This window comes from Gobius niger (assembly GCF_951799975.1).
Source record: "Gobius niger genome assembly, chromosome: 17".
NCBI classification, from domain to species: Eukaryota; Metazoa; Chordata; class Actinopteri; order Gobiiformes; family Gobiidae; genus Gobius; species Gobius niger.
In genome coordinates, this window is record NC_136868.1 from 24,068,430 (window position 1) to 24,092,746 (window position 24,317).

Here is a 24,317-nt window from a genome sequence, read left to right on the forward strand (position 1 = left end):
AAAGGATAACTCGCACTTCAGAGGACCTCAGCTCAGTCATGTCCTTTAGAGCGTGCCTTATTGTCAGTCTGCTTTGACAGCCCCGCTTTGGATCGGCATCATTTCCACCCCCCCTCTGCGCCTGTGGCTTTAGGTGGAAGCATCCCACATTAGTTGTCGAGCTCCTGTGCCAGCTATGCGGTGCCAGTGAAGGATGTGCGCGGCCAGGTTCCTAAACGGGTGTGCTGAAGAGGCCGGGGCCACAGGGGCGGCTGGGGGAGCAGCTGGCCCGCTCGTGGCCTCCAGGATGCTGGACTGGGCTGAGGCTGGTTCCCGCATCCTCCACAGCCTGGAGATGGGCACAGTCATGACCCTGTTCTACCAGAAGAAATCTCAGCGCCCAGAGAGGAGGACGTTCCAGATCAAACAGGACACCCGGCAGATAGTGTGGAGTCGGAGCCCAGACAAAATAGAGGGAGAAAGTGAGTGTTTTATCTTCAAACCACATGAACATCGCCTTATTACAGATGCAAACGTCATTAAAACAATGCTAACACTGCTGTGAAGATACAATGTCACTGCCTACAGGGTCAAAAGTGCAGCAAAAGTTGACATAACTTTCACCTCTTCCATCAATGCACAAAGGCCAACACACAATAAAGCTGTTACACATGTTTGTGTGTGCGCAAAGGGCTTATAACATACATGTTACTCTGTCAGAACCACACATCACGCTTCACCTTAAACAGCACCAGTGACTAGACAGACACTATTAACAGCATGTGTCAATACTGGTGTTCAGGGACAATGTAGGTTGCAAAAACTTAGATGTATTATTGAACAGCCAGCACTCTTCACGATATTTGTCTACAGTTATAATTTAAGTTCACGTTCACTTTTTTTTTTTCATCACTTAGAGTAAATAAAGGGACCGGTAATACTTTGTTTCCAGAGGTGCAGAAGTGCCAGCACAAGCTAAACAATCCATGAGCTGCTGAGCTATGCAGAACCAAAACACTGCGGACAGTTTTTAGTCCCTGAGGCAGTGTTTGGTCCTCTCTAAGGCAATATTTCAAAATAGGTCGTTTCCATTACTTATCTGTGTTGACTTAGGAGTTGGTCTCACCCTTATGTATTCTACCAGTTCACAACAATTGTGCTGTTGTTCTAGTCCTGTCTAAGGTTGAAGGTTGCCATGGCCAACATGGAGCTGAATGGGAATCTGATTTGTGTGCTGAAATCTCTTGGGTATTACTCCTTGTTTAGGAAATACTTTCAATAATGACTTTAGCAGGGAAAGTGAAGCAAGAATGGGTTTCCTGAATTTTAAAATGCATTTCTCACTCCCCTTCACAATAAGAAGATAGGGTCAACAGAAAAGTGAATTGTTGGTGGTATTGTAAGAGTTAGTCACTATGGTAACCTGACATCACGCAACAAAAGCTTTGCTGTACAAACACATATGCTCCTGCTCAGAGTGTGTTTTGCAATATTGTATTGGATGATATGGATGATCATATGTGGGGGAAAATGATACGTCCCTCAGCTCTCGGAGAAGTGGCTGACAAATGACTCTATAGAGTTAGCTTGTAGTTTAAATAATGGTCTATGGTCAATACAAAAACACAGCATAAATCTGTTTCAGATCTCCTTCAAAAACCTAGTCAATCTCTGAGTGAGCAAGAGGGGATTAAAGCAGTCACAGTAATGTGTGAACTTTCAGAATAAGCAGTTGGATTAAGCTGTTTCTAAAAGGCAATAATTCAATTCAATCAGCTTTATTGTGAATTATGCAGCACGCAACACACATGTAGAGAATATGAATATTTGTTTCTCTCAATCCATTGATGTTGACAATAGGGCTGGGACAAAATATCTCATTGGATTGGATCGCAATAATTTTTGCTGCAATACCAAGAATCAATACTTTATCAAGTATCACTTTCAATACTTGTGTTTGGAGGCATTTTCATCATGCACTCCTTTGTTTACCAGTAGCAGCGCTTTGTTATGTTTTGTGTTAATGCACTTTTTAATCTTAACACTTCAATAAATGTCAAATGCAATTTGGTTTGTAAACTTTAGACACATGAATGTTTTTACACATTTTAAAGTAATCAGCCCCTGAGTATCGGGATACGAATTGGATCGCCCCCTGAGTATCGTGATACTTATCAGATCGCCCCCTGAGTATCATGATACTTATCAGATCGCCCCCTGAGTATCGTGATACTTATCAGATCGCCCCCTGAGTATCGTGACACGTATCAGATCGGGCCCTGAGTATCGTGATACTTATCAGATCGCCCCCTGAGTATCGTGATACTTATCAGATCGCCCCCTGAGTATCGTGATACTTATCAGATCGCCCCCTGAGTATCGTGATACTTATCAGATCGCCCCCTGAGTATCGTGATACTTATCAGATCGCCCCCTGAGTATCGTGATATGTATCAGATCGTGAAAAAGTGGATCGTCCCAGCCCTAACTGACAACAATAACACAAATCGAAGTTGTGATCGAGGCCAAGACATAACTTTAAACCTGCGTGATGCAAAGAATTAACCGTATGTCAATGCACCCACAAACTTTGCTCTCGTCTCTGGATCTCATTTTATAAGAATAAAATCAAGTCAAAGAACAAAAATGACAGCATTTAGCCCAACATTGAAATGAACTGTGGTTACAGTTTACATTCATTTTTTTACAGGCTGGTTTATATTACCCCAGTGACCCCTCTCCTCCCTGAATATAGTTCACTATACCCACCCCCATCCACATAGCTCAGACAGTCGACTACACACTACTGCTAGATGGAGCGTCCAGCCTTTCCCCCAGCCTTGGAGCTTCCTGCCGTGCCGCCTCACTAACTCAACCCACTGTGGGCTTCTGCGGCCACTGCTGGAGCCCAGTCAAGTGGCAGTGGTGCATTTAAAAGCAGCACGTTAGGCTTTGGGCTCTTGGCTCCTGGGTTTCTATACTCCGGACTGCGCTGCTTGTCTGGTCCTGGGTGTGGAGCCTATTGTTTAACCGTGTCCTGGATTCTGTGGCCTAAGGGAGGATTTGTTACAGCGTCTGCTAGAACCAAGAAACATTTCACAACTGGCACGATAGAGTTTCCCTTCTGTCTGCTGCGTGTTATACTAAATCCGTTTTTATTGTGCATTGTTCACAAAACAATCTGAGATGTGGTTGTTTTCGCACAACTTGTAGAGATTTGTTTTGGCAGATATTCATCACATTAAGTTATTTATTTGAGCTGAAGAGCAGATGACAGTTCAGACAGTTAAGAACAATCAAAGGAGTGCAATATCCTTTTTGTTGTATATTTTAAATTGTTTGTTGAGCTCCAAAGTCATTCTTAAATTTGAAACTTATTCATTTCCTAATGCATTTCTAGTATCCATATTTTTCAAAGGTATGAGTATATAGGTACATTTTCACAACTTTCCAACAACTAGCTGCTTGTTCATCTTTATAGAGTTGCAGCGCACAAAGGTCACCACACTGAAGGGCAAAACTAAATGTAATAATAAAACATCCCTCTGCCATTTTACTGACAGTTCCATATTGGCCCCTATGTGATTAACATGACCTAAATGTCTCTTTATCCAGACATTTCCTTTCAATGTTTTTATTATGTTGCCACATTATTAAATGAATTCTTTAGTCAGAGACCTTGGTATTTTCTGATTTGGTGGCACACCACTTCTTTATGCATTTACATGACCTTATAACAGACGGCAATATAAAGTGTCCCCACAATGATTAGCGAATAAACAAGGACAAGCTCCAAGACAGATGTTTATTGATATTATATGACATCTAAAATTACTTTACAAAGCCGGCTATTATTGGAGTATATTGCAAGTCTATCAGAACAATTCGTCTGTTTTATATGAGGAAGTCTCTCATTAATTTATCCTAACAACACCCTACCTCCTCTACTCTGGGCCTTTAGAGTAGAGTGGCCACCACACACTGTGTCCTTATGTGCTAGTGTTAATTTTTTATGCTAGCACATAATCATAAAACACATAAACGGTGCCATGGCTAATACTCTGGTCAGTTATACAGCATATCATAGTCTCCTGGGACATTGGATATAAAAAAAAACACCAATGCGCTTTCATAACCCCCCTCCCTCCCTTCCATCCCACCCCCTCAGTACATTCCTGGAACTCTGCTTCTCCCCTGACTTTATCTCTCCACTGTCCTCCAGCTCTCCTCTCCCACCTCACAGCCCACTCACTCCTCTCCTGTTTCAAACCCTTTCACTTGTTTTTTCTTTTCTTTTTTCGGATCTGCAGTTGACCGCCTTTTTTCTTTTATTTGTCCGATTCTTGTCTTTTGAGTGTAATCCCAGCTTTTGTTGTGCACCGGGGTTGGTGTTTTCTTTTTTCCCTGTGAGGCAAAAGAAGTGAGTGTTGTTCTTTGGGATGAGCGCTGGCACACACCGGGGGTATTAAATCCTGAGGCGGAGGAAGCGAGGGGTTATCAGGGAGGGCCTCTTCCTGTCTGTAGCACTGGCTGGCTCCAGGCAAACAAAACATTCAACATCTTGATGAGGAAGCGCACTCGTGGATGGCAAATTAGGCGCAATAAGCACTGGGGCTGCTCCACTTTGAGAAAAATAGGATGTTTTTTATGATGGTTAGTAGAGCACATTTCTAAGGATTGTTTAACTCTGAGATGGTGGGCAGGGAAGAGTAACGTAGAGTAAAGTACATTTTCTGACTTGGTTTATCTAAAATATCTGTAATTTCTGATCCTATCTACTTGAAACAGAAACTGACACAAAGCTCATTGTGTGCCCTGTCAAATAACCATGGTCAAATAATAATCTTATAACGGTGACAATATAAAAAAAAGTGCTTGATTTTGGACCGTTAATATGGCAGGTTTGTAATCATCAGGCCCAGCATTTGTGGACTTTCTATTCTGAAATTTCTTTAAAAAACTGCACCTCTTACATAAAGTTACATCAATATTTGCCGTCCTTTAGAGATCATAACATCATCCAATTCTACAACGTGAACTTAACCTGTTAGGTTTAGGAACTGTAGAAATCTGTGATACAAAGTCCACAAATAGATATTATTGCTATTTATTAGGGCTGGAATGATCCACTTTTGTCAAAATCCGATACTTATCACGATACTCAGGGGCCGATACGTATTGCGATACTGTAAGTAATTATGATACATAATGTGGTTATTCATTCATTTAATCTTTATTAAGGACACAAGTGCGGACACATGATCCATACTTATGTACAAAAAAAGAAGGTAGAAAAACAAAATACTCCAAATAATTACTGTAACAAAACAAGGTACCAGCAGTACTCTAACTGCCACTCACATAAAGACATGAGCGCCAGTGATTCCACATTTTTGACGTGAATCTCATTGAGCTGATCTTATAATGGCATTCTGAGAGTTGCTTAGTCTGCACATACATTTAAAATAACATTGACTAAGTGCATCAGGACAAGAGCGTACTCCACAGTCAGCAAACATCTGAGTCTACAGTGTCTAGAGAGTCAAATGCCATTTGACATGTATTGAAGGGTTAAAGGGGCTAGATGCAAGTTAGCCATTTTATACTCACTACTGCCACCTCAGGTCACGTGTGTAACTGCAGCTTCTATATTAAGCTTGTGCATGACGGCAATTCGGACCCCAGTAAAACCTTTTGAGTGACAGTGCAGGATTTTAGAGGCAGTTGCGGTGAACAGGTCTGAGCTCATTCTACACATTAGGACATTGCTGGGACATGTAGGGGGGGGGGGAAATACATAATTTGAACATTTTTAAACTCTGCATAGTCCCTTTAAGATTGAAAAGTGCATTAACACAAAATGTGCTGTTACTGGAAAACAAACAAGTGCAGGATAAAAATGCCTCCAAACACAAGTATTGAAAGTATTGCGATACTTGATAAAGTATCGGTATTGCAGCACAAAGTATTGGGATCCGATCCGATATTTTGTCCCAGCCCTGCTGTTTATACTGTATTATTATATTATATTATTACTTGTCATGCTCAATACTTTATCCCCATGATCATATTACTTTATGAAGACCGGTTGTAAGAGAAAAATACTTTTTTCTCTTATATATCTATATATATCTATATCTATATCAAAGGCTCATGTTTGTTTGTACATTCATGAGGTATTTTTCAATGATGAATATTTATATTTCAATTTGATTTTTTGGGTAAAATTCTACATGGTGTGGCTCATCTGACAACACCCCAATGAACCTTAGATGTACATGTAAGTGACTAAACGTTTGATAGCACGCCAGTCTGTTGTTTATATCCTGCCACATCAGCATACAGAAATGCGTAAGCTAACGTGTTTACCATCTCCGTCTGCCCTCGGCACGCTCTTTCTTTTTTTCGTTTTTGCTACTGACCTGAAACCGGCAGCTGCCCATAATCACCATGGACTTCCAGCTAAATTCTCCTCATACAGCTGGTGACTTCACTCACACAGATGTCTCCACAAGCAGCGATGCATGTGAAAAATAAAAAAAGGATTTTCATGCCTGGCATCTTCAACTCATTTTTGTTCATAGTGCTTAATGCCGTTTAATCTGTGTACCATACTTTACTTTTTATTCCCGCGGTGACAGCTTCTGACTGTGAAGTGGCTCCAGTTCTCATTTTGTTCGAGCTTTATCATAACCATGTTTACAACCTGGACTGGGATTAAAGGCCGCGGTGGGCCGGGCTGAGTGTCCTGCCCTGAAGAATGTGGAACAGTGCAAAAGCTATCGGGCGTCCCATTAGTGAATAATTAGCTAATCAAATAACAAAAGTTACTGGCAAGACGCATTGTAACACAGAGTAATGGATCAAAAAGGATGAAACATTATTTTCATTCGAACTAGGCTTTTGTCATAAGTCGATTTACGGCTGTCTTTAATCTCGTTCCAAACTCTGGGATGGCTCCACATGTACAAGACTGTGCCCAGACTTTTCTCATTTTAAACCATTTTATGCTACTTTTGACTATACTCAACTGTCATACTAGTGCTTATGTGAGTGAGTACAGATATTCATCATTGTGTCGGAACCAGGACTCAAACTCACAATGCACAGACAGATGAGTTTTAGTGATAGACAGGAAGAGGTGAAGGAACAGAGGTGGGCAATCTGAGGTGGCTGATTGTTTTTCTGCCGAGGTGGGAACAATTTTACACAAGTTTGTTCGTTCTGTCTTTACTATGATTAACTTAAACAGGAAAGTCCCACTGAGATCCAGAACCTCTTTTTCAGCAGAGTTCTGGCCCCAGAGTGGACCCTATTAAATAAATAAACCAGTCCAAACCTGGTCTAAATGAGCAAAAAACCAGTATAAACAAGTCCCAACCTGGCCTAAACCAGTGAAAACCAGAATAAACCAGTCCAAACCCGAATAAACCAGTCCAAACCTGGTCTAAACCCGTCCAAACCCACATGAATCAGTCCAAATCTGGTCTATAAACCAGTAAAAACCAGAATAAACCAGTACAAACCCAAATAAACCAGTCCAAACCTGATCTAAACCCGTCCCACCCCACATGAATCAATCCAAACCTGGTCTAAACCAGTCAAACCAGTACAAACTAGTACAACCCCGATCTAAACTAGTCCAAACTGGATATTTTGAGTATGCCACACTTGAACCGAATGGTTCAAGTGTGGCATAATTAGAACCCTGTTGTACATGTTTTAACATGGATTTGTCCATGTTTTAGGATCCCTGTCCCGTCCCTGTGCCAGTAGAGGCTGGATATGCAGTTATGTGTCCCACAGTTACAGCAGACATGTACAGTGTCAGTATTTGCTGAGGACATCTGCTGTGTCAATATAAGCCCTGGTTTCTTTGTGGGTGTGTCTCAGATTGGACTTCGGCTGCAACTGTTAGAAGTGGAGTCCAAAGTTGACATCATCACAGTGTGGTCCACAGTTGGCTGTGCAGTGACTTCAATGTTGTATCGATACTACACGATTAAGTCCCTGTCAAATACCATCATAATCTAGCTATCTACAGTAGTTCTAAGAAAATTAAGATATGTCAATTTCAGAGGTATAAGAGTTACAAACAGATGTTTTTTTTTCTCCATTGTGGACACATATCACTGTTTTGGTTAAAATGCCTTTATTTCTAAATTCAAAATCAACCAAACATTTCTTCTCTGGGCATTGGGACACACTATTGAAAGTATTAGACCTGCTCAAACCTATAGGCTTGTGTGTGTGTGTACGTGGGTGTCTCAGTCTGCACACTCTTGAACGCATATGTTTCAGAGGAAAAAGCTGTGATTTATGGTCCATGCATGTTTGTCTTCACGCAACTTGAGCCTTCCCATTTTGTGTGTGTGTGTGTGTCTCTTCCAGTCGACATTCGAGAAATCTGGGAGCTGCGGTTGGGGAAGGGATCCCGGGATTTTGAGCGCTACCCGGAGGAGGCTCGTAAAATGGACTCCGCCCACTGCTTCATCGTCCTGTACGGCCTGGAGTTCCGCCTGCGCACTCTCAGCGTGGCCGGTCAGTGCATGCACCGCACATGTGGCCTTAACAGATCAAATTCATGGGCACATTTTTATCCTCGTATATCTTCTCACTACACTGCTGCACGGCTGGAAATATATTGCATCTTTGCTAAGTTTGGGAATGTCGGGAATAATCTGTTTTTTCAATTGATTAACAGTGTCAAGTTTTTCAAAGAATTTCCATAAACCTATATTTCATTATTCACATGAGCCAAATACAATGAAACACACAGAGAGACAGGATAATCCTCCATTGGTACTACTGACCCAGATCGCACCGGACCTCAGTCCCTGTACCGAGAGGACAAATGTTCCTTATTAATGTCCCTCATAAAGTCTGCAAATAAATAAACAAACAAACATATGCCATTCATCGTCAGTACAATTTCAAACAATGTGTATTTTCACCAGACCCACTGTCTCACCATGTACCGTGATTCTTGTATCTAATCTTTTAAGTGCACATATTGTGTTGTGAGTCCAAGGCCTGACACTTGTCTTTGTGTTTCTGCTGCAGCCTTTAGTGAAGAGGAGGTGAACATGTGGATCACTGGTTTGAACTGGCTCATGACTGACAGTCAGAGAGCTCCAGCCCCGCAGCAGACAGACAGGTGCCGGTTTATGCATGCTGTTATGGAAACATGTCTTGCTTATCACACTTCTGTTTTATACACTGCAAAAAAAGGAATCTTGAAATAAGTAAAATTTCTTGACATAAGTAAATGTGTCCTTGATCTGAGTAAATATGGGGCAAGTTTTTGACACTTAGATTTGCATTGTACAAATATTGAATTTGTGTTGCCTCAAAATATTTATATAACCTATTTTTTATCAATGATTCCAACCATTGCTTAACCCTTTTACCCCCACACCTTTTTAGTATTTTCTAACCATTTGGGGGACAAACAGACCTCTTAGAAATACAGAAATAGACCTCTTAGTTGCCTGATCAAAACCAGTCCAAACCCGAAAAAACAGTTCAAACCTGATCTAAACCAGTCCAAACCCGAATAAACCAGTCCAAACTTGATCTAAACCAGTCCAAACCCAAATAAACCAGTCCAAACCCAAATAAACCAGTCCAAACCTGGTCTAAACCAGTGAAAACCAGAATAAACCAGTCCAAACCTGATCTAAACCAGTCCAAACCCGAATAAACCAGTCCAAACTTGATCTAAACCAGTCCAAACCCAAATAAACCAGTCCAAACCCAAATAAACCAGTCCAAACCTGGTCTAAACCAGTCAAAACCAGAATAAACCAGTCCAAACCCAAATAAACCAGTCCAAACCTGATCTAAACCCGTCCAAACCCACATGAATCAGTCCTAACTAGTACAACCCCGATCTAAACTAGTCCAAACTGGATATTTTGAGTATTCCACACTTGAACCAAATAGTAGTGATAGGCAGAATTAGAAACGGCACATGATTCAATAAAGTGAAAGATTTAATAAAGAAAGATTCAGTAAAGATCCAATAAAGTTTGCTCTGCCAAACGGTTGAGCAATCTATTAAAGGGTTATTTTGTAAATTAGTAGTTTCAGGGACACTTTTGGATGTGATGCATTCGGGGTACAGGCCAAAACAATTGCCGGAACACACTTATCAAACACAATTATATCAGATCAAATATTTCCCGGATCCTTAACCCTGAAAAACTGAAAGGTGGGGGAATGCGTTTTTGCAAGGGTTATCAAGAGGAGCAGAAAACATATTTAAATCTTGAATTTGGCTCCCTGTTGTCAAAGCAAAGCAGCAACATCTGGTGATTTCCCTCTCCCAGCAAAGTTTCCAAAACAGAGAAAAACTCGCTCACAAGAAAGACTAAAACAGTGTCACCCAAAATGAAAAGCAGTTTATTCTATTCATTGGGGGGAAAACTTTGCATATGGCTATAAGTTGAGAGTTATTAATGCTCATCAAACCTCTGACTGGGGATGTGTCTCCAAGACTCTAGACAGAGGACGAAAACCTGTGCGGATGCAAATTTAGCTCAAAGACAACAGAGAAACTAAAGCTAAAGATGTTAAGTGGGATATCATAAACCAATAGCACAGTTTTTTTTTTCTTTACGCAGCAAAGAATTTCATTTTCCCTCTAAATTACATTATTTAACCTGCACCAGCTGCTTTTTAAATCAAATGACAGATTTTTGACCTGAGCCGTTTCCTGTGTGCGTAGGTGGCTGAGGAAGCAGTTTGAGATGATGGACAGGAATCGTGAAGGCAGGTGAGTGCTGTGCTAACAAACATGTCATCAGCCCCTCACTCACTTACACAGCAGCAGCTGATTGGCCGGGCGCCTCTGCGGGGGCGGGGTGGGGGTGAATCAGATCCAGATGTGATCAAAGAGTGCCACAACCTTTGACCCCTCCGAATTCTCATCGCTTATTTCACATGTGAAATATGTCCATGCATCCATAACCAAAACAAAATTCACTGTTGGGGTTGATAAGAACATTAACCATGACATAAAATGTATATTTGCATGTTCTATTTGGGGCCCAAAAACTAGACGGGCGACCTCACTTATTATGAGACACAGACGTCTGAGGGATGGGGCAGCCAGACTGGTGAGAGTAAACACCACTTAAGGGCACAGTATTCACCTTTTTTTTTTTATTACCAAATGGCCTTTCAGTACAAAGATAAATAAGTGAATGAAATAGATAGATAATTAATTCCCTGAGGTTTAGCAGCAAGATATAGAAAAGTGAAAGAGAATAGACAATAAAAGGTGTTAAACAAAACATTCATAAATCCAATTATGTCATTGAGTAAAAAAAAAAGGAACATTTCATGAGATTACATTAATTAGACCATTGATTTTCCCATCCCATTCATTCACTGTATCACGCCGCTCTGCACTGGGTCATTCTGGGATATCGTTCACTCAAGGACAAACAGCCCCTGATAACAGACAGGACATGATGCAAACAGCTCGGACAAAGTATCTTCCTGTCTCCTTTGAAAATAGTAACAGTGGCAGTGGAAGAGTGTCAGGAGGAAGCAGGAAGACCCATGAGCTGATTGGACACTGTGTGATCCGTTGGTCCACAGGAGAGACCGATGTCAACTCAAAAGCCAACGCATTGAACACCTGTCATGTGCTACCTCAGGCGCTAGAGAGGCACAGCTCCAGGGAAAAAGACAATGAATCTGTACAAACATCTGTCAACTAGCACCATTCAAATACACTTCTTTCAACCTCTATAGCTCCCCCTTTTGGTGATGCAGGAAATGTTCTTTTTCCAGCATTACAGTGAAGGATGTGAAGACTCTCCTGCCTCAAATCAACTACAGAGTCCCAAACACACGCTTTCTCAAAGACAAACTGCAGGTCAGACTTGAGCAAACGTTTTCTCCAGATATTTAATAATCATGTTTCCAAAGAAATTCTAACATACGTGTTTTCTCAATTTGTTGCTTCTTTTTCAGGAGGTGGAGGCCAGGAACGACTTGTCATATTCCAACTTTGCACAGCTGTACCGAACGCTGATGTTTGATGCACAGAGGAGTGTGAGTAGTCTAAATATGCTCACAAAAGCTTTGAATTTGAATTTCTTTGGCAGCAGATTGGATCAGTATAGCAGCTTTTCTATGTAGAGCCCATGCTGTTGGTGTCACAGCACGGCAACAACACGGCAACAGAAGCCAAATGAGTGTCCACTTTGAGTTACGACATTTGCTTTAGATTGCTTAGTCCAGAACATTGACTATAAAACCTTTGTATTGGAAATTATTTGTATTTGAGTGGTCGCGAAGTGCTTGTTACAGAGCTCAGAAGAAGAAGATGTGTGTAAATAATGATGCTGACTTTCTGTATAGTTTTGTCCCTTCAGGACTTAATATATTTTGACATCCATTCGAAATAGATAAAGAATAGAAAAATAGTTACAGTTGAAATAATATGACCATTTTTGCATAGAATAAATATGCATTCAAATCGCTTCTTTTCTCTTGTGACATGGCTCGCGTTCATGAGGTGCTTGTGAGGTGCTTTCTTTTCCACTTTTAGTTTTGTAGCGACAGTTGCCTGTTTGCTCCGCCCACTTTTCACAGCTGAGCGGAGACAGAAGAAAGGCACAGATCTATTTTACAGATGATACAACTACTTAAAAACGACTCCCACTTGAGTTCTTTTCATATTCCCTCTATTGCTGTAAAGTGAAAAGAAAAGTGTCAATATTAATGTGTTGATTTATTTTTCTGTGTGGTTCATATTAAGGACAGTTATGGCTGTTGCCCATCATGCAGATAGGTGTGTGTGAATTTGCGCTTTACAGCAAACTCTGCAAACTGGCTACCCGGAGCAGTGTTAATTTTGACAACATATTTTAATTTAGTTTTAGTCTTAGTCTTTTGGCTAAAATTTAATTTAATTTTAGTCGAGATTTAGTCGAAAAATCTTTTCAATTTTAGTCTAGTTTTAGTCGACTAAAATTGCATGTCAATTTAGTCGACTAAATTTAAGACGAATTTAGTCGACTTGGTATTTATAATATTCATTATAATTGATATTAAATCCAGGTCCTCTGCTTCATGGAGCTGCTCCACATGAACAAAGCTCAGAGCTGTTCCTTTAGCAGGGGATTTGCATGATCTTAGGCTCTTTCAGACGGTTAATAGAAGTTTGGATGATTTTAGTCTCTCCTTTTCATTTTTATTTAGTCTTATTTTAGTCGACTAAAATATCTGGACATTTTAGTCATAGTTTTAGTCTCACGAAAAACTTTTAATTTAGTTTTAGCCCAATTTTAGTCGTCAAAAATATCACATTGACTAAAATTAAGACTAAATATTTCAGTCGACGAAATTAACACTGACCCGGAGGGGAATTTTGTTTTTTGAGAGAGGAAGGGTTTGTGATGTGACGTCTAGTGGTTTTGTGACAATAAGAAAACTTGTTGTACGGTTAGTTACTGCCGGCTGGAAACGATGTGTGCGGGTTTGCGATGCTGACCCTGAACTGGTAGATCTCGCGAGGTCGGCTCCATGAAAAGTAGATCTTGGGTCGAAAAAGGTTGGGCACCCCTTATCTAAAGAATAATGTTCACATATTATGATGACGATAAGGTATAGGACTGCATGTTTTATACTGTACTAGTTTTGCTCACTGAAGTCACATTATTTAGCTTTATAGCCGGTCGCGCATGCTTGTGGCCAGCCTCGCCCCACACTTAAAATCAGCCAACCGGTAACGTGCCTGCTATATTTGACTTCTGTTGGAAATGTAGATAAACATGCACTCAGTGGGTCATGTGTGATGTCGACACTGCTCCCCTCACTGCGCTCACTGGAACCTTTATGCTTCACCCCCCCCCCCCCTCTCCCCTCCACTCTCACACCCCTCCGTCACCCCCTGTGTTCCCAGATTATTGAGCAGCTGGACCTCTCCTTTCCTCTCCGGTGAGTCCCCTGCACCTCTCTCCTCCCTCACGTCTGGTCCTTTGCCTTCCTGTATTCACCGTGAAGCCACCGCACTGATAAGCCACACAGTTTTGAGAAAAGCTCTAGGTTCTGACGTCTCGCGCTTTGTCAATAGGAATGTTGACCGACCCGAGCTCTGCCAGATCTCGCTGTACGACTTTCAGAAGTTTCTACAGATGGACCAAAAGGTACAGCGACTGACCAAATGAGAGATGGAAAAATTATAATGTATTCATAATAAGATGAGCACACCATAAATGTCAGTCCGGCATTCATAGTAAAGTGGTGCCTGTTGGGGAAGCGAATCGAAGAGGTCACATTGTTTGACAGGCTGTTGATTGGATTCCACGCAGGAGTCCTGGGCGTGTGACTTGGGTCGCGTGAGAGAGTTCCTGATGGGCTACATGAGGGGCAGTCCGACGCTTGAGCCCCTGCTACAGCTGGATGAGGTCAGTCCGACGCAAGTGTGGATCCAAACGAATTGTGAAGACTTTTCATAACCACGTTGTTGCTTTTTTTTTTGGGTAGTTTCTGACGTACCTGTTCTCTAAAGAAAACTCAGTGTGCGACCCTCGACTTTCTCCCCTTGTCGCCGATGACATGAAAAGGCCGCTGTCCCAATACTGGATCTCATCATCCCACAACACGTATGTCATGGCAACACTTCATAATAACCCACAGTTCTTCTGCAAGCGCGTAGTTGTCAACAAAACGTCTGCGTTGCGGTTTTGCCAAGTTCCCTTGCCTTGTTTCGTCCTCCAGCTACCTGACGGGTGACCAGTTTTCGAGCGAGTCGTCTCTGGAGGCCTACGCGCGCTGCCTGAGGATGGGCTGCCGCTGCATCGAGCGTACGTCGCAGAAAGCAATATTCGAGCTTACATAAATGCTTGTCGTCTCAATGATCAATGATTGTTTTTTCTGTGTTGATGTTAGTGGACTGCTGGGACGGACCGGACGACCTGCCCATCATCTACCACGGACACACACTCACCTCAAAGATCAAGTTCCTGGATGTGCTGCACACCATCAAAGAACACGCCTTTGTCACATCCGAGTAAGACATACGTTAATATAAACTCATGATCTATATAAATGGAGGTACAACACAAGTGTACGGGTGAGTCGCTGCTTCGGAAAGAAATGCCGGGGATTGAAGAAAGTAAAAGAATCCGACAAACACGCATATTGTACGGTGCTGTCTGTGAGGTGATCTCTGAAAATGCCCGCGCAGGTATCCGGTCATCTTGTCCATAGAAGACCACTGCAGTGTTGTCCAGCAGAGGAACATGGCGACTCACTTTAAGAAGGTCTTTGGGGATTTGCTCCTCACTAAGCCTGTGGACAACAACGCAGAGGAGCTGCCCTCACCGCACCAGCTCCGACGCAAGATCCTCATAAAGGTATTGTTTCATTATACTATTCACAAGATATAAACCACTGTTCCACTTCATTTGATATATGCACAGTAAGAAACTATAATAACATGAAACAAAAATGTGAATAGTTCGCAAAAGATGATTGTGATTGGTTACATTTTTCCTGTTAAATGTTGACATTTGTTTCTTTTGACAGCACAAGAAACTGGTGGAGGGCACAGTGTATGAAGAAGTGTCCACGGCCAGTTACTCTGAGAATGACATCAGCAACTCACTGAAAAACGGCATTCTTTACCTGGAGGACCCGGTTGATCACGTAAGATTTAGAAATGACTCCGATTAGTGATATTTCTCCATTGGAGCAGTGTCAGATTCACTTCTTTTGCGTGTGTTTGTTCGCAGACATGGACTCCGCACTATTTTGTCCTGACCACACACAAGATCTACTATTCAGAGGAGACATCCCACTACCAGACAACTGATGAAGAGGAGGAGGACGAAGGGAAAGAGGTATTGGTTGTCCAACGGTGCTTTTGCTCATCGCTGAAGTCAAAGGACATCAGCAGGTTCAAGTGTCCCTTTCTTTTTTGACTCGGCAGGAGTGCAACAACAATGAGCAGCACTGTGCCGAGCGCTGGTTCCACGGGAAGCTGGGCGGGGGGAGAGACGGGCGGCAGGTGGCGGAGAAGCTGCTGCAGGACTACTGTGAGGGAGGGGGCAAAGACGGCACCTTCCTGGTCCGAGAGAGCGAGACCTTCGTAGGGGACTACACCCTCTCCTTCTGGTCAGTAACATTCAGGGATGTCACAGTTTAGTGTCATTATTGGGAGATAAAATGTTGCAATTTTGTTATTTAAAGCAACTCATGCCCCTAGAGGCCATAAGCGCCACTGCAGGTTTTCTGTTTTTTCTGGTTTTCTGTCTAGAGACACCAGGCCTAATCATCCCATTAACACTGTATTACCCCCAGAGGGACTACGAAAAAGATTGATTAAGGTTAACAAGTTACTTAGTTCTTCTCTAAAGTGCACCATGGAATGTTTGTGTCTGATGCTAAAATAATACTCAAAACTCAAATTTCTATTCACCTGTCGGTAGGGCTGGGTACCGTTAAATATTTTTCGATACCAGTACCTTGATGATACTTTGTTTATGATACCGATACCGGAGCGATACCTAGATATACCAAAATCTAGAACCAGAAAACAGAACAATACTGTTTGGAAGATATACTAATTTTCAATATCAGGTACATCTCCAATGTCAAGAAATGTGTGAAAAATAGAGATTAATTTTGGAAAAAAATAGGACAAAATTGTGAGACATTGTGGCAAGAAATTAGGAAAAACTGTGTTAAAGAAATCAGAAAATGGGGCAAAAATTGGGGAAATATTAGGGGGAAATGGAGAGATAATAGGGTAAATATTAGTAATCAAAATTTCCAAAAATGATGGGAAAAAATAAGGAAAAATGTGAAAAAACAAAAATAGGGAAAACATTCATTTAAAAAAATGGGGGAGAAAAATCATTTATTTGAGCTGAACCAATCAAGTCACTTCCTTTAATGGTGTCCCTGGACCAACAGCGTAAAAACTGTAATTGTATTTCAGTACCTGCTTTCGACTTTTATTTTGCCAGTATTACCTAAAAAAAATGTTTTGCCTAACTGTACCCAGTCAGTAACATATAAAAGCAGTATTTTTTTTTTTCTGTGGTAGGAGACTGGGTCGTGTGCAGCACTGCAGGATCCACTCTCGTCAGGAGTCGGGCTGTACGCGCTTCTACCTGACAGACAACCTGGTGTTCGACAGCCTGTACCGCCTCATCTGCCACTACAGGGACACTCCGCTGCGCTGCAACGAGTTTGAGATGAGGCTGGGGAACCCGGTACCGCAGCCCAACGCTCACGAGAGCAGAGAGTGAGTCCATCCACCACCTATTCATATTCTAATCCTTTTTTGACCAGGGGCGGACTGGCCATATGTCCATTAAACTAAACAGAAGCTAAAGCTAAACTAACCAGAAAAGCTAAGCTAAACAGAAAAGCATCAAAATAGCGAGAACAAGGGGATGAAAAGTCAACAAAAGCATGAGAAAACACGGACGGAAAAAGAAAAACTGATACAAAAAAACAAACAATTATAGAAAAAATAATTTAAAAAACAACAAAAATATGACAAAAATGTGGCGACGTGACGAAAAGTTTCCATCACTTTTGTAGGTCTTAGCTTTCAAATGAGGCGTTACATTGTTGATCTCCAGTCGAGAAGCTTTTAGATTTGGGTAAAAGCCCAGTATACAAAAACATGAATCTAAAAGGAATTCCGTGGAGTATGGTGTACCACAAGGTTCAATTTTGGGACCATTATTATTTATTATTTATATTAATGATTTTGATTCTGTTTCTGCGACCACCTTTCCCGTTCTTTTTGCTGATGATACCAATCAAAAAAATAATAATAAAAAGCTGAACTGGGGAAAATGCACTCGTTAATGTTAAGGCGGGTAAGAGGTTAAAATATGAATTTGTGGAAGTGCACAATTACGCTAGTTTGGACCAGGCTAGTCAGAGTCCAGGGCTGTTTTTCAGTCCCAGTCCGCCCCTGTTTTTGACTAATAATAATGGCTCACATTTGTTTGTATTATCTCTCTCTTCACACTCAGCGATGGTAAGCTACTATTGCAGACACAGTAGCAATAGTAAAGCTCTTTTGTGTTTTTTTGAAGGTGGTACCACTCGAGCTTGTCCCGCGTCCAGGCTGAACACATGCTCATGCGCGTTCCCAGAGACGGGGCCTTCTTAGTGCGGAAACGCAGTGAGCACAGTTCCTACGCCATTTCCTTCAGGTACAAGATCACTCCATGCTTGAATGTGGTAAATGACTCGAGGGTTCTCTGTAAACGTTTGTGTTGTTTCTCCAGGGCTGAGGGGAAAATCAAGCACTGCCGTATCCAACAGGAAGGCCGCCTGTTCATGCTGGGCAGCTCGGCCGAGTTCGAGAGCTTGGTGGATCTAGTGAGCTACTATGAGAAGCATCCTCTTTATAGGAAAATGAAGCTAAGATACCCCATCAATGAAGATACACTAGATCGAATGGGCACCGCTGTAAGCCGGCCACACCTGTTCTCAACAGCAATTCAGAAATGCGCAAGCAAACTATAAACAAATGTTTAAATATTATTAACAGGAACTTGATTATGGAGCTCTGTATGAAGTTCGAACTCCTCATTTCTATGTGGAAGCTAATAAAATGCCAACAGCAAGAGTAAGTTTTCCGACATGCTCAATAATAACCTTTATGATTTATTTGCATGCATGTATGTTGCATTTCTGACACTTTCCCCCTCTCCCAGTGTACAGTGAAAGCACTATTTGACTACAGAGCCCAGCGAGAGGATGAGCTGTGCTTCCCCAAACAGGCCCTCATCTTAAATGTGGACAAACAGGAGGGGGGTTGGTGAGTACTGACTCCCGAGAAGAGCGTTCTCCTAAAAGATGAGAAAGAGTTATTCACGACATGTGCGTGCGCTGCTTAGGTGGAGAGGGGACTATGGAGGGAAAAAGCAGCTTTGGTTTCCTGCAAACTACGTCGAAGAAGTGCCTAGTTCTCCAACCAGGGAGTTGGATGAAGCAGTGGGTCGTCTCTCCATTAAAACAGTATGACATTTTCATTTTAGTTTCTATTTTCATATGCAGTGACATTTTTGACATAGAGCATCTGTGTTGTGTATTTGTGTCCCAGTCAACAGAAAACAGTCCCCTTGGAACATTTCTCAAAGGCTTTATTGACGTTCCCACCTGCCATGTTGGTAAGCGGACCCTTTAGCTTTGTGTAACCCAACTTTAGTACAGCAATGCCATAGAGAGATCTGTCTACGTTTGATCTTTCTGCATGTAGTACTTTCACCAAGTCCTATGTTTCCTTTAGGGCCCTCCATGGAGAAAGCGTGGGCACCCCTGCGCTATATAGTTATTTATATTCCATCATTGTCTCGGTACTAAACAACACCTGTTTGTGTCTTGTTTTCCGTGTTCAGTCGTGCACAAAGACGGTAAGAACCTGCGTCCATACGTGTTCACCATCCACTCCCAGCACCTGTCCACTCAGCCGGTGCAGACTCTGGACGCGGCCGCCGACAGCCTGGAGGACCTGAGCAGCTGGGTCAGCCGCATCCGAGAGGCCGCGCAGAACGCAGACGCACGGGTCAGTTGTTTACCAGTCAACAACCAGGACACCAGCACTGACAGGATACAGCAAACTTAGGACCCTTGTTATTGTTCTACATAATGATTACAGTAACCATGCATTTTATTATGATAGCGAGTGCACAAAGGCACAATCATGCAACAATATTGGTCTCTTTGATGACAGATGCAGGAGGAGAAGCAGATGGAGAGAAGAAAGAAGATTGCAGTGGAGTTGTCCGACCTGGTGGTTTACTGCAGGCCGGTTCCATTCAACGAAGACAGTAGGTTCACTGCCCTTTACAGCAAATGCAACCACTGATGCTTTTGTATATTCACCGTTACTTAACTTGACAGAGATTGGGACAGAAAGAGCGTGCTACCGGGACATGTCCTCATTCCCGGAGACCAAAGCGGAGAAGTTTGCGACTCGCGGGAGAGGGAAGCGCTTTCTGCAGTACAACCGTCGGCAACTGTCCAGAGTTTATCCCCGAGGACAGAGACTGGACTCCTCCAACTACGACCCTCTGCCCATGTGGCTCTGCGGCTCACAGCTGGTGGCCCTCAACTTCCAAACGCCAGGTAAGAATACTGCGCTCGCGTCATGCCCACATTTGCGCTAAATGTGTCCTTCTGTGCGCAGACAAACCCATGCAGCTGAACCAGTCCTTGTTCATGCTCAGCGGGGGGTGTGGCTTTGTGCCTCAGCCTGACATCATGAGGGACGACGCCTTTGACCCTTTTGACAAGGACACGCTGCACGTAGAGCCCATCACCATCCAACTGCAGGTCGGACACATCTATGCACGTAAATGAAACAAAAAATGATTCAGGCTGACCTGTGGTTACCGATGAACCAGGTGCTGGGGGCTCGTCATCTGCCGAAAAACGGCCGCAGCATTGTGTGTCCCTTCGTGGAGGTGGAGATCTGTGGGGCGGACTACGACAGCTGCAAGTGCAAGACCGATGTTGTGGGTGAGTTTGTGTTTGTGGTGAGGATATGAGGCAACTCTCTGAACATACTTGTATGATTATGTCTCAATAATCCTCCTGCAAAAGTCCGGTCGCCTATTCTCCTCTGTCTCAGTCATGTTTTAAACTCATATACCTTCCTCCATTTATGTTCTATGCAAATGCACAAAAAGCCCAATTCAGCAACTTCAGCTTTTATTGTTTTTTTATCTTGCTTAGGAACAGTTTGTCTTCTTGTAATCAGTAGATGAGAGTCTTGAGCTTTCTACTTACACATTTTTTTTAACTACTCTTAGAAACTACGATGTATAAATGACTGTCTCCTCATCTCCAGCGGACAACGGTCTGAACCCTGTGTGGCTCCAAAAGCAGTTTGTGTTTGACGTCCATAACCCCGCCTTCACCTTCCTGCGCTTCACCGTCTATGAGGAGGACATGTTCAGTGACCCCAACTTCCTGGCTCAGGCCACATACCCCGTCCGCCTACTACGAACAGGTAAATCAGCTCCACTTTAACAACACAAGAAAAGACATGGTGTTTTATTAATGGAAACAAGAGGCAGTTCTAAATTACGATAATGGGACTTGGACAAATGAAGCCTAGGCGTCAATTCAACCTGGGAGACAATTTTCAGCATCACATACCTCCAGCCAATGATCGCTTCCGAGAGGGCCACACCTCCACCTCAGCCATCAGCATAAGAGCCGCACCTCCATAGCAGCCAATCACCGCCCTCGGTCCCGCTTTTAAGCCCCAGCAATCATGGTTTGTTGGCTTCCCACCTCCGCCCCATCTCCGCCTCTTCCATCACAGCTTCTACCTGCTGCAGCTTCACGGGTCTTCCATACCACCACCAGTGTCCAGGCTCCGGGGGAAGGCATCCCTAACTACAAGCTGTTCATCCATACTGACTTTCATACATCGATGTCAATACATTTTCCTAATTGCTGCTTTTGTCTGTTTGAGTCTATCCAGGTTGAATGGAAGATGATGCTGGAGTGGAAAACAGTAGTGTTTAGAGCTGAGGCCATAATCCTATAATGGTGGTGATTTTGTGTTTTAGGCTATCGCAGTGTTCCCCTAAAGAACAGCTACAGTGAAGAACTAGAGTTGGCGTCTCTCCTTGTCCACATAGAAATGGTCAATGCAAAGGTATTTCTTTTTAATTCATACTCATTACTCACATTAACAGAGTTCAATTTGAAATACCTCTCTCTGTTGTTTCCTGTAGGAGGAGGATGATGATAACTTGTACACGTCCATCCAGAGATTGCGGGACAGGACCAGCGAACTGTCCACTCAGGTGTCTCTGCTGGAGCACTCGGGCTCAGCAGAACTCAGCTACCAGCAGAGCCTGGAGGAGCTGCGGGCCGCTCAGGACCAGCTCAGCGAACTGGTGGAGGCTCGCAACCGCAGGTCAGATTGTAGTGCTTGTGTTTAATAAAATGTATAACCAAATGCAGTTTCATTTTAAAATACGGTTTTGTAAGAAGATACAATAAATATGTTATTATTATTATTGTTATTATTATTATTTTTAATATTATTATTATTTATGCAGCCATTAAGGAAATCTATCTATTACTATCATAGGGTTAACAAAAAAGAAGTCCTTTAAAAGTGGCATTATGCTTTTCATGGACCGCAGAGTATACAGTAAAACAAGTTTAAAAACTATCAAAAACGTTTTAATCTCTTACCCTCCTCCTAAATTTTAAATGAAAAAATAAATAAATAAATAAATATATTGTCTAATTTGTTAATTTTTTCCCCCCAGGCTGATTGAGAAGAAAAGGAGAGAGAAGAGGAGGCAACAGGTAGCAGCAAAGCGCAGCTAATTCTTCTTGGCCACTAGGGGCGCTAACTTAATAGTTTTTTGCAAAACACAGAGCATATACACAGTGTATTCTCTATTGTCCGGCAGACTTGCCAGAACTGGAAGATAATTATTTTCTCCTCATATTAAAATGTGAAACTTTTTATAGAGGGAAATATAAAAACAAAAGTATCTCATGGACTTTATAATGTTAAGCTGAAAACAATCATAGTCTGAGGGTTGAAACAAAAGCGCAAAGTTGGGAAAGGCCTCTTCCCAAGTTACTTTTGTAGTTTATGTTTAATCCGCAGTAACCTATGAAGTTTTATTTTTTAAATGAAAACTATTTAATTACAGCTGGTAAATTTTCTGTGTTCCACATTTAAATTGCTTACATTATGTTGCTTGTTATTTGTTTTTATTAAGGCAAAAATAATAATAATTGTTAGAAAGGAGTAGGGCTGAGCTAAAACCTTTGTAATAAAGATATACTTTAAAATGACTGTGATTGGGCAATTAGCCTCAAGCACATTTATAGAAAACCTCTTGAAAAAGCTGAAAGTCAAATGTAACAGTGGAAGTCCGCTCGGACCATCCACTTGGCTCTGCAGTGTTTCAGGCCTTGGTCAGACACAAGACTAACTCAGGTCAATAAGAACTTAGAGCGGGAGAGACGGGAGCGGCGTGCACATGTAGCGAAGCAAAATCTCATGTTTGTGCCTTCTGTGGGGACTGTAGACACTGCGGGACTTTAGCAGGTGAACTATGAAGCCAGTATCATCTCTGAACAACTGGGGAAAAAAGGAAAACAAAAATACAAAACATGGAGGGAGAACTACTTTGGGGCTAAAGGGATTCAAAGACTGATCATGTGTTGTTTCTGTGAACTCTAAAGACTGATATGACTTCTTACCGCGGAGAGCACAAGCTGGTGGAACTTTGTCAAACACACCATCGCCAAAACTTCTCCAGAAGGTCTTACACTACTTCTCCTAAGGGCTTAAATCTTTTATTACCTTCAGAGAGGGGAGTGGAGAGCGCCCCGCGGCTGTCAGCTGTGCAGGGCCGCTGCTGTGCTAAAATAATAAACAAAAAAGAAAACCACCTTTAAGGGCTAAACAAAGACAAGCAAAGCACTCTCTCACACATTTCTCCCAACCAGAGGCAGTGCCGTCATCTGACTTTAATCAACAGGTGTGGAACAACTGGTCTGGGATCAGCCAAACGCAGCTGCAGTAGGTTGCGTTCACAACATTCTTGAATGTGTAATCATTTCAGATGGAGAGTTGGGGCTTATGTAACTCTATGGACTCTATGGATTCATTGTGAGCTTTTTGTTGCTGATGGTTCCATGAATTAGCCATAATAAGCTTGTGTTCTCTCAGCTGACTTCACATGCACCTTTGTGATTGAGTTATGCCACCACCTTTTATTACAGTACTTAGCATTGTGACAAAAAGGCATTGGCCTGCGTGTCAGTTTTTTTTGTCTGATCTCTATAATAATCTATTCGAACTTTTTTGAAAGTTATGATGTCACGTGAACGCAACCTAATGTATTCCTTGCACGACTTCATATGGAATAAGCCCCTCTTCTGTAGCTATACACAACCTGTCTAATTTATAGTTGTACATATGTTTTATTTATCGGACCGATATTCTCTTACATTTAAAACATACAAAGAATGATTTTTTTCTTTTTCTTTGTAGAAATCTTGTGTATGAGCTCCCTTTAAATGTCCCATTGATTCAAACCTGTGTTTCCCTGCGCCGTCTGTGGAGCAGGGATCTCTATGCAAATCTCATCTCTGGGCCTAAAGCCATCGTGTGTAGTAGGCCTTTAGACATCAAGGTGTGTTTTCTATGTATCTATGCTAACTGTTCAGTATTATTACTCTGCATTACAGATCTGCAAGTTTTCATCTAATAAAGTGCTCTCATGTGCCACTGTCTGATTGTTTGATGAGCAATATCGTTGTTAGATAGATAGATAGATAGATAGATAGATAGA

The 24,317-nt window shown here is 42.2% G+C and overlaps 1 protein-coding gene across 2 annotated transcripts; it reads left to right on the top strand.

Moving 5' to 3' along the window:
- The first annotated feature begins 129 nt into the window (after window positions 1-129).
- LOC306977304 (1-phosphatidylinositol 4,5-bisphosphate phosphodiesterase gamma-1-like) lies at window positions 130-24,242 on the top strand. 2 transcript variants are annotated; one of them, XM_079575567.1, is made up of 32 exons: window positions 130-461; window positions 8,371-8,520; window positions 9,043-9,136; window positions 10,709-10,756; window positions 11,782-11,866; window positions 11,965-12,045; window positions 13,901-13,935; window positions 14,072-14,144; window positions 14,310-14,405; window positions 14,485-14,603; window positions 14,719-14,804; window positions 14,890-15,010; window positions 15,188-15,356; window positions 15,529-15,648; window positions 15,735-15,848; window positions 15,935-16,116; window positions 17,051-17,251; window positions 18,060-18,179; window positions 18,255-18,438; window positions 18,521-18,598; window positions 18,687-18,790; window positions 18,870-18,990; window positions 19,076-19,142; window positions 19,371-19,537; window positions 19,706-19,802; window positions 19,876-20,100; window positions 20,162-20,307; window positions 20,379-20,493; window positions 20,825-20,986; window positions 21,555-21,643; window positions 21,723-21,907; window positions 22,269-24,242. In XM_079575567.1, exons 1-32 carry the CDS (start codon window positions 194-196, stop codon window positions 22,327-22,329), a joined length of 3,963 nt encoding a protein of 1,320 aa, XP_079431693.1. In that variant the 5' UTR covers window positions 130-193; the 3' UTR covers window positions 22,330-24,242. The 2 variants fall into 2 exon arrangements, with proteins under 2 accessions (XP_079431693.1, XP_079431694.1); XM_079575568.1 differs by having other exon boundaries at window positions 15,735-15,842; window positions 15,932-16,116.
- Window positions 24,243-24,317: the final 75 nt, after the last annotated feature.

Bases quoted from the DNA above. Each gene is read 5' to 3' on its own strand.
- LOC306977304 (XM_079575567.1), top strand. From the start codon at position 194: ATGTGCGCGGCCAGGTTCCTAAACGGGTGTGCTGAAGAGGCCGGGGCC. The intron at 16,117-17,050 runs GTCAGTAACATT...TTTCTGTGGTAG, and splicing joins GACTACACCCTCTCCTTCTG to GAGACTGGGTCGTGTGCAGC. The intron at 19,538-19,705 runs GTCAGTTGTTTA...CTTTGATGACAG, and splicing joins CGCAGAACGCAGACGCACGG to ATGCAGGAGGAGAAGCAGAT.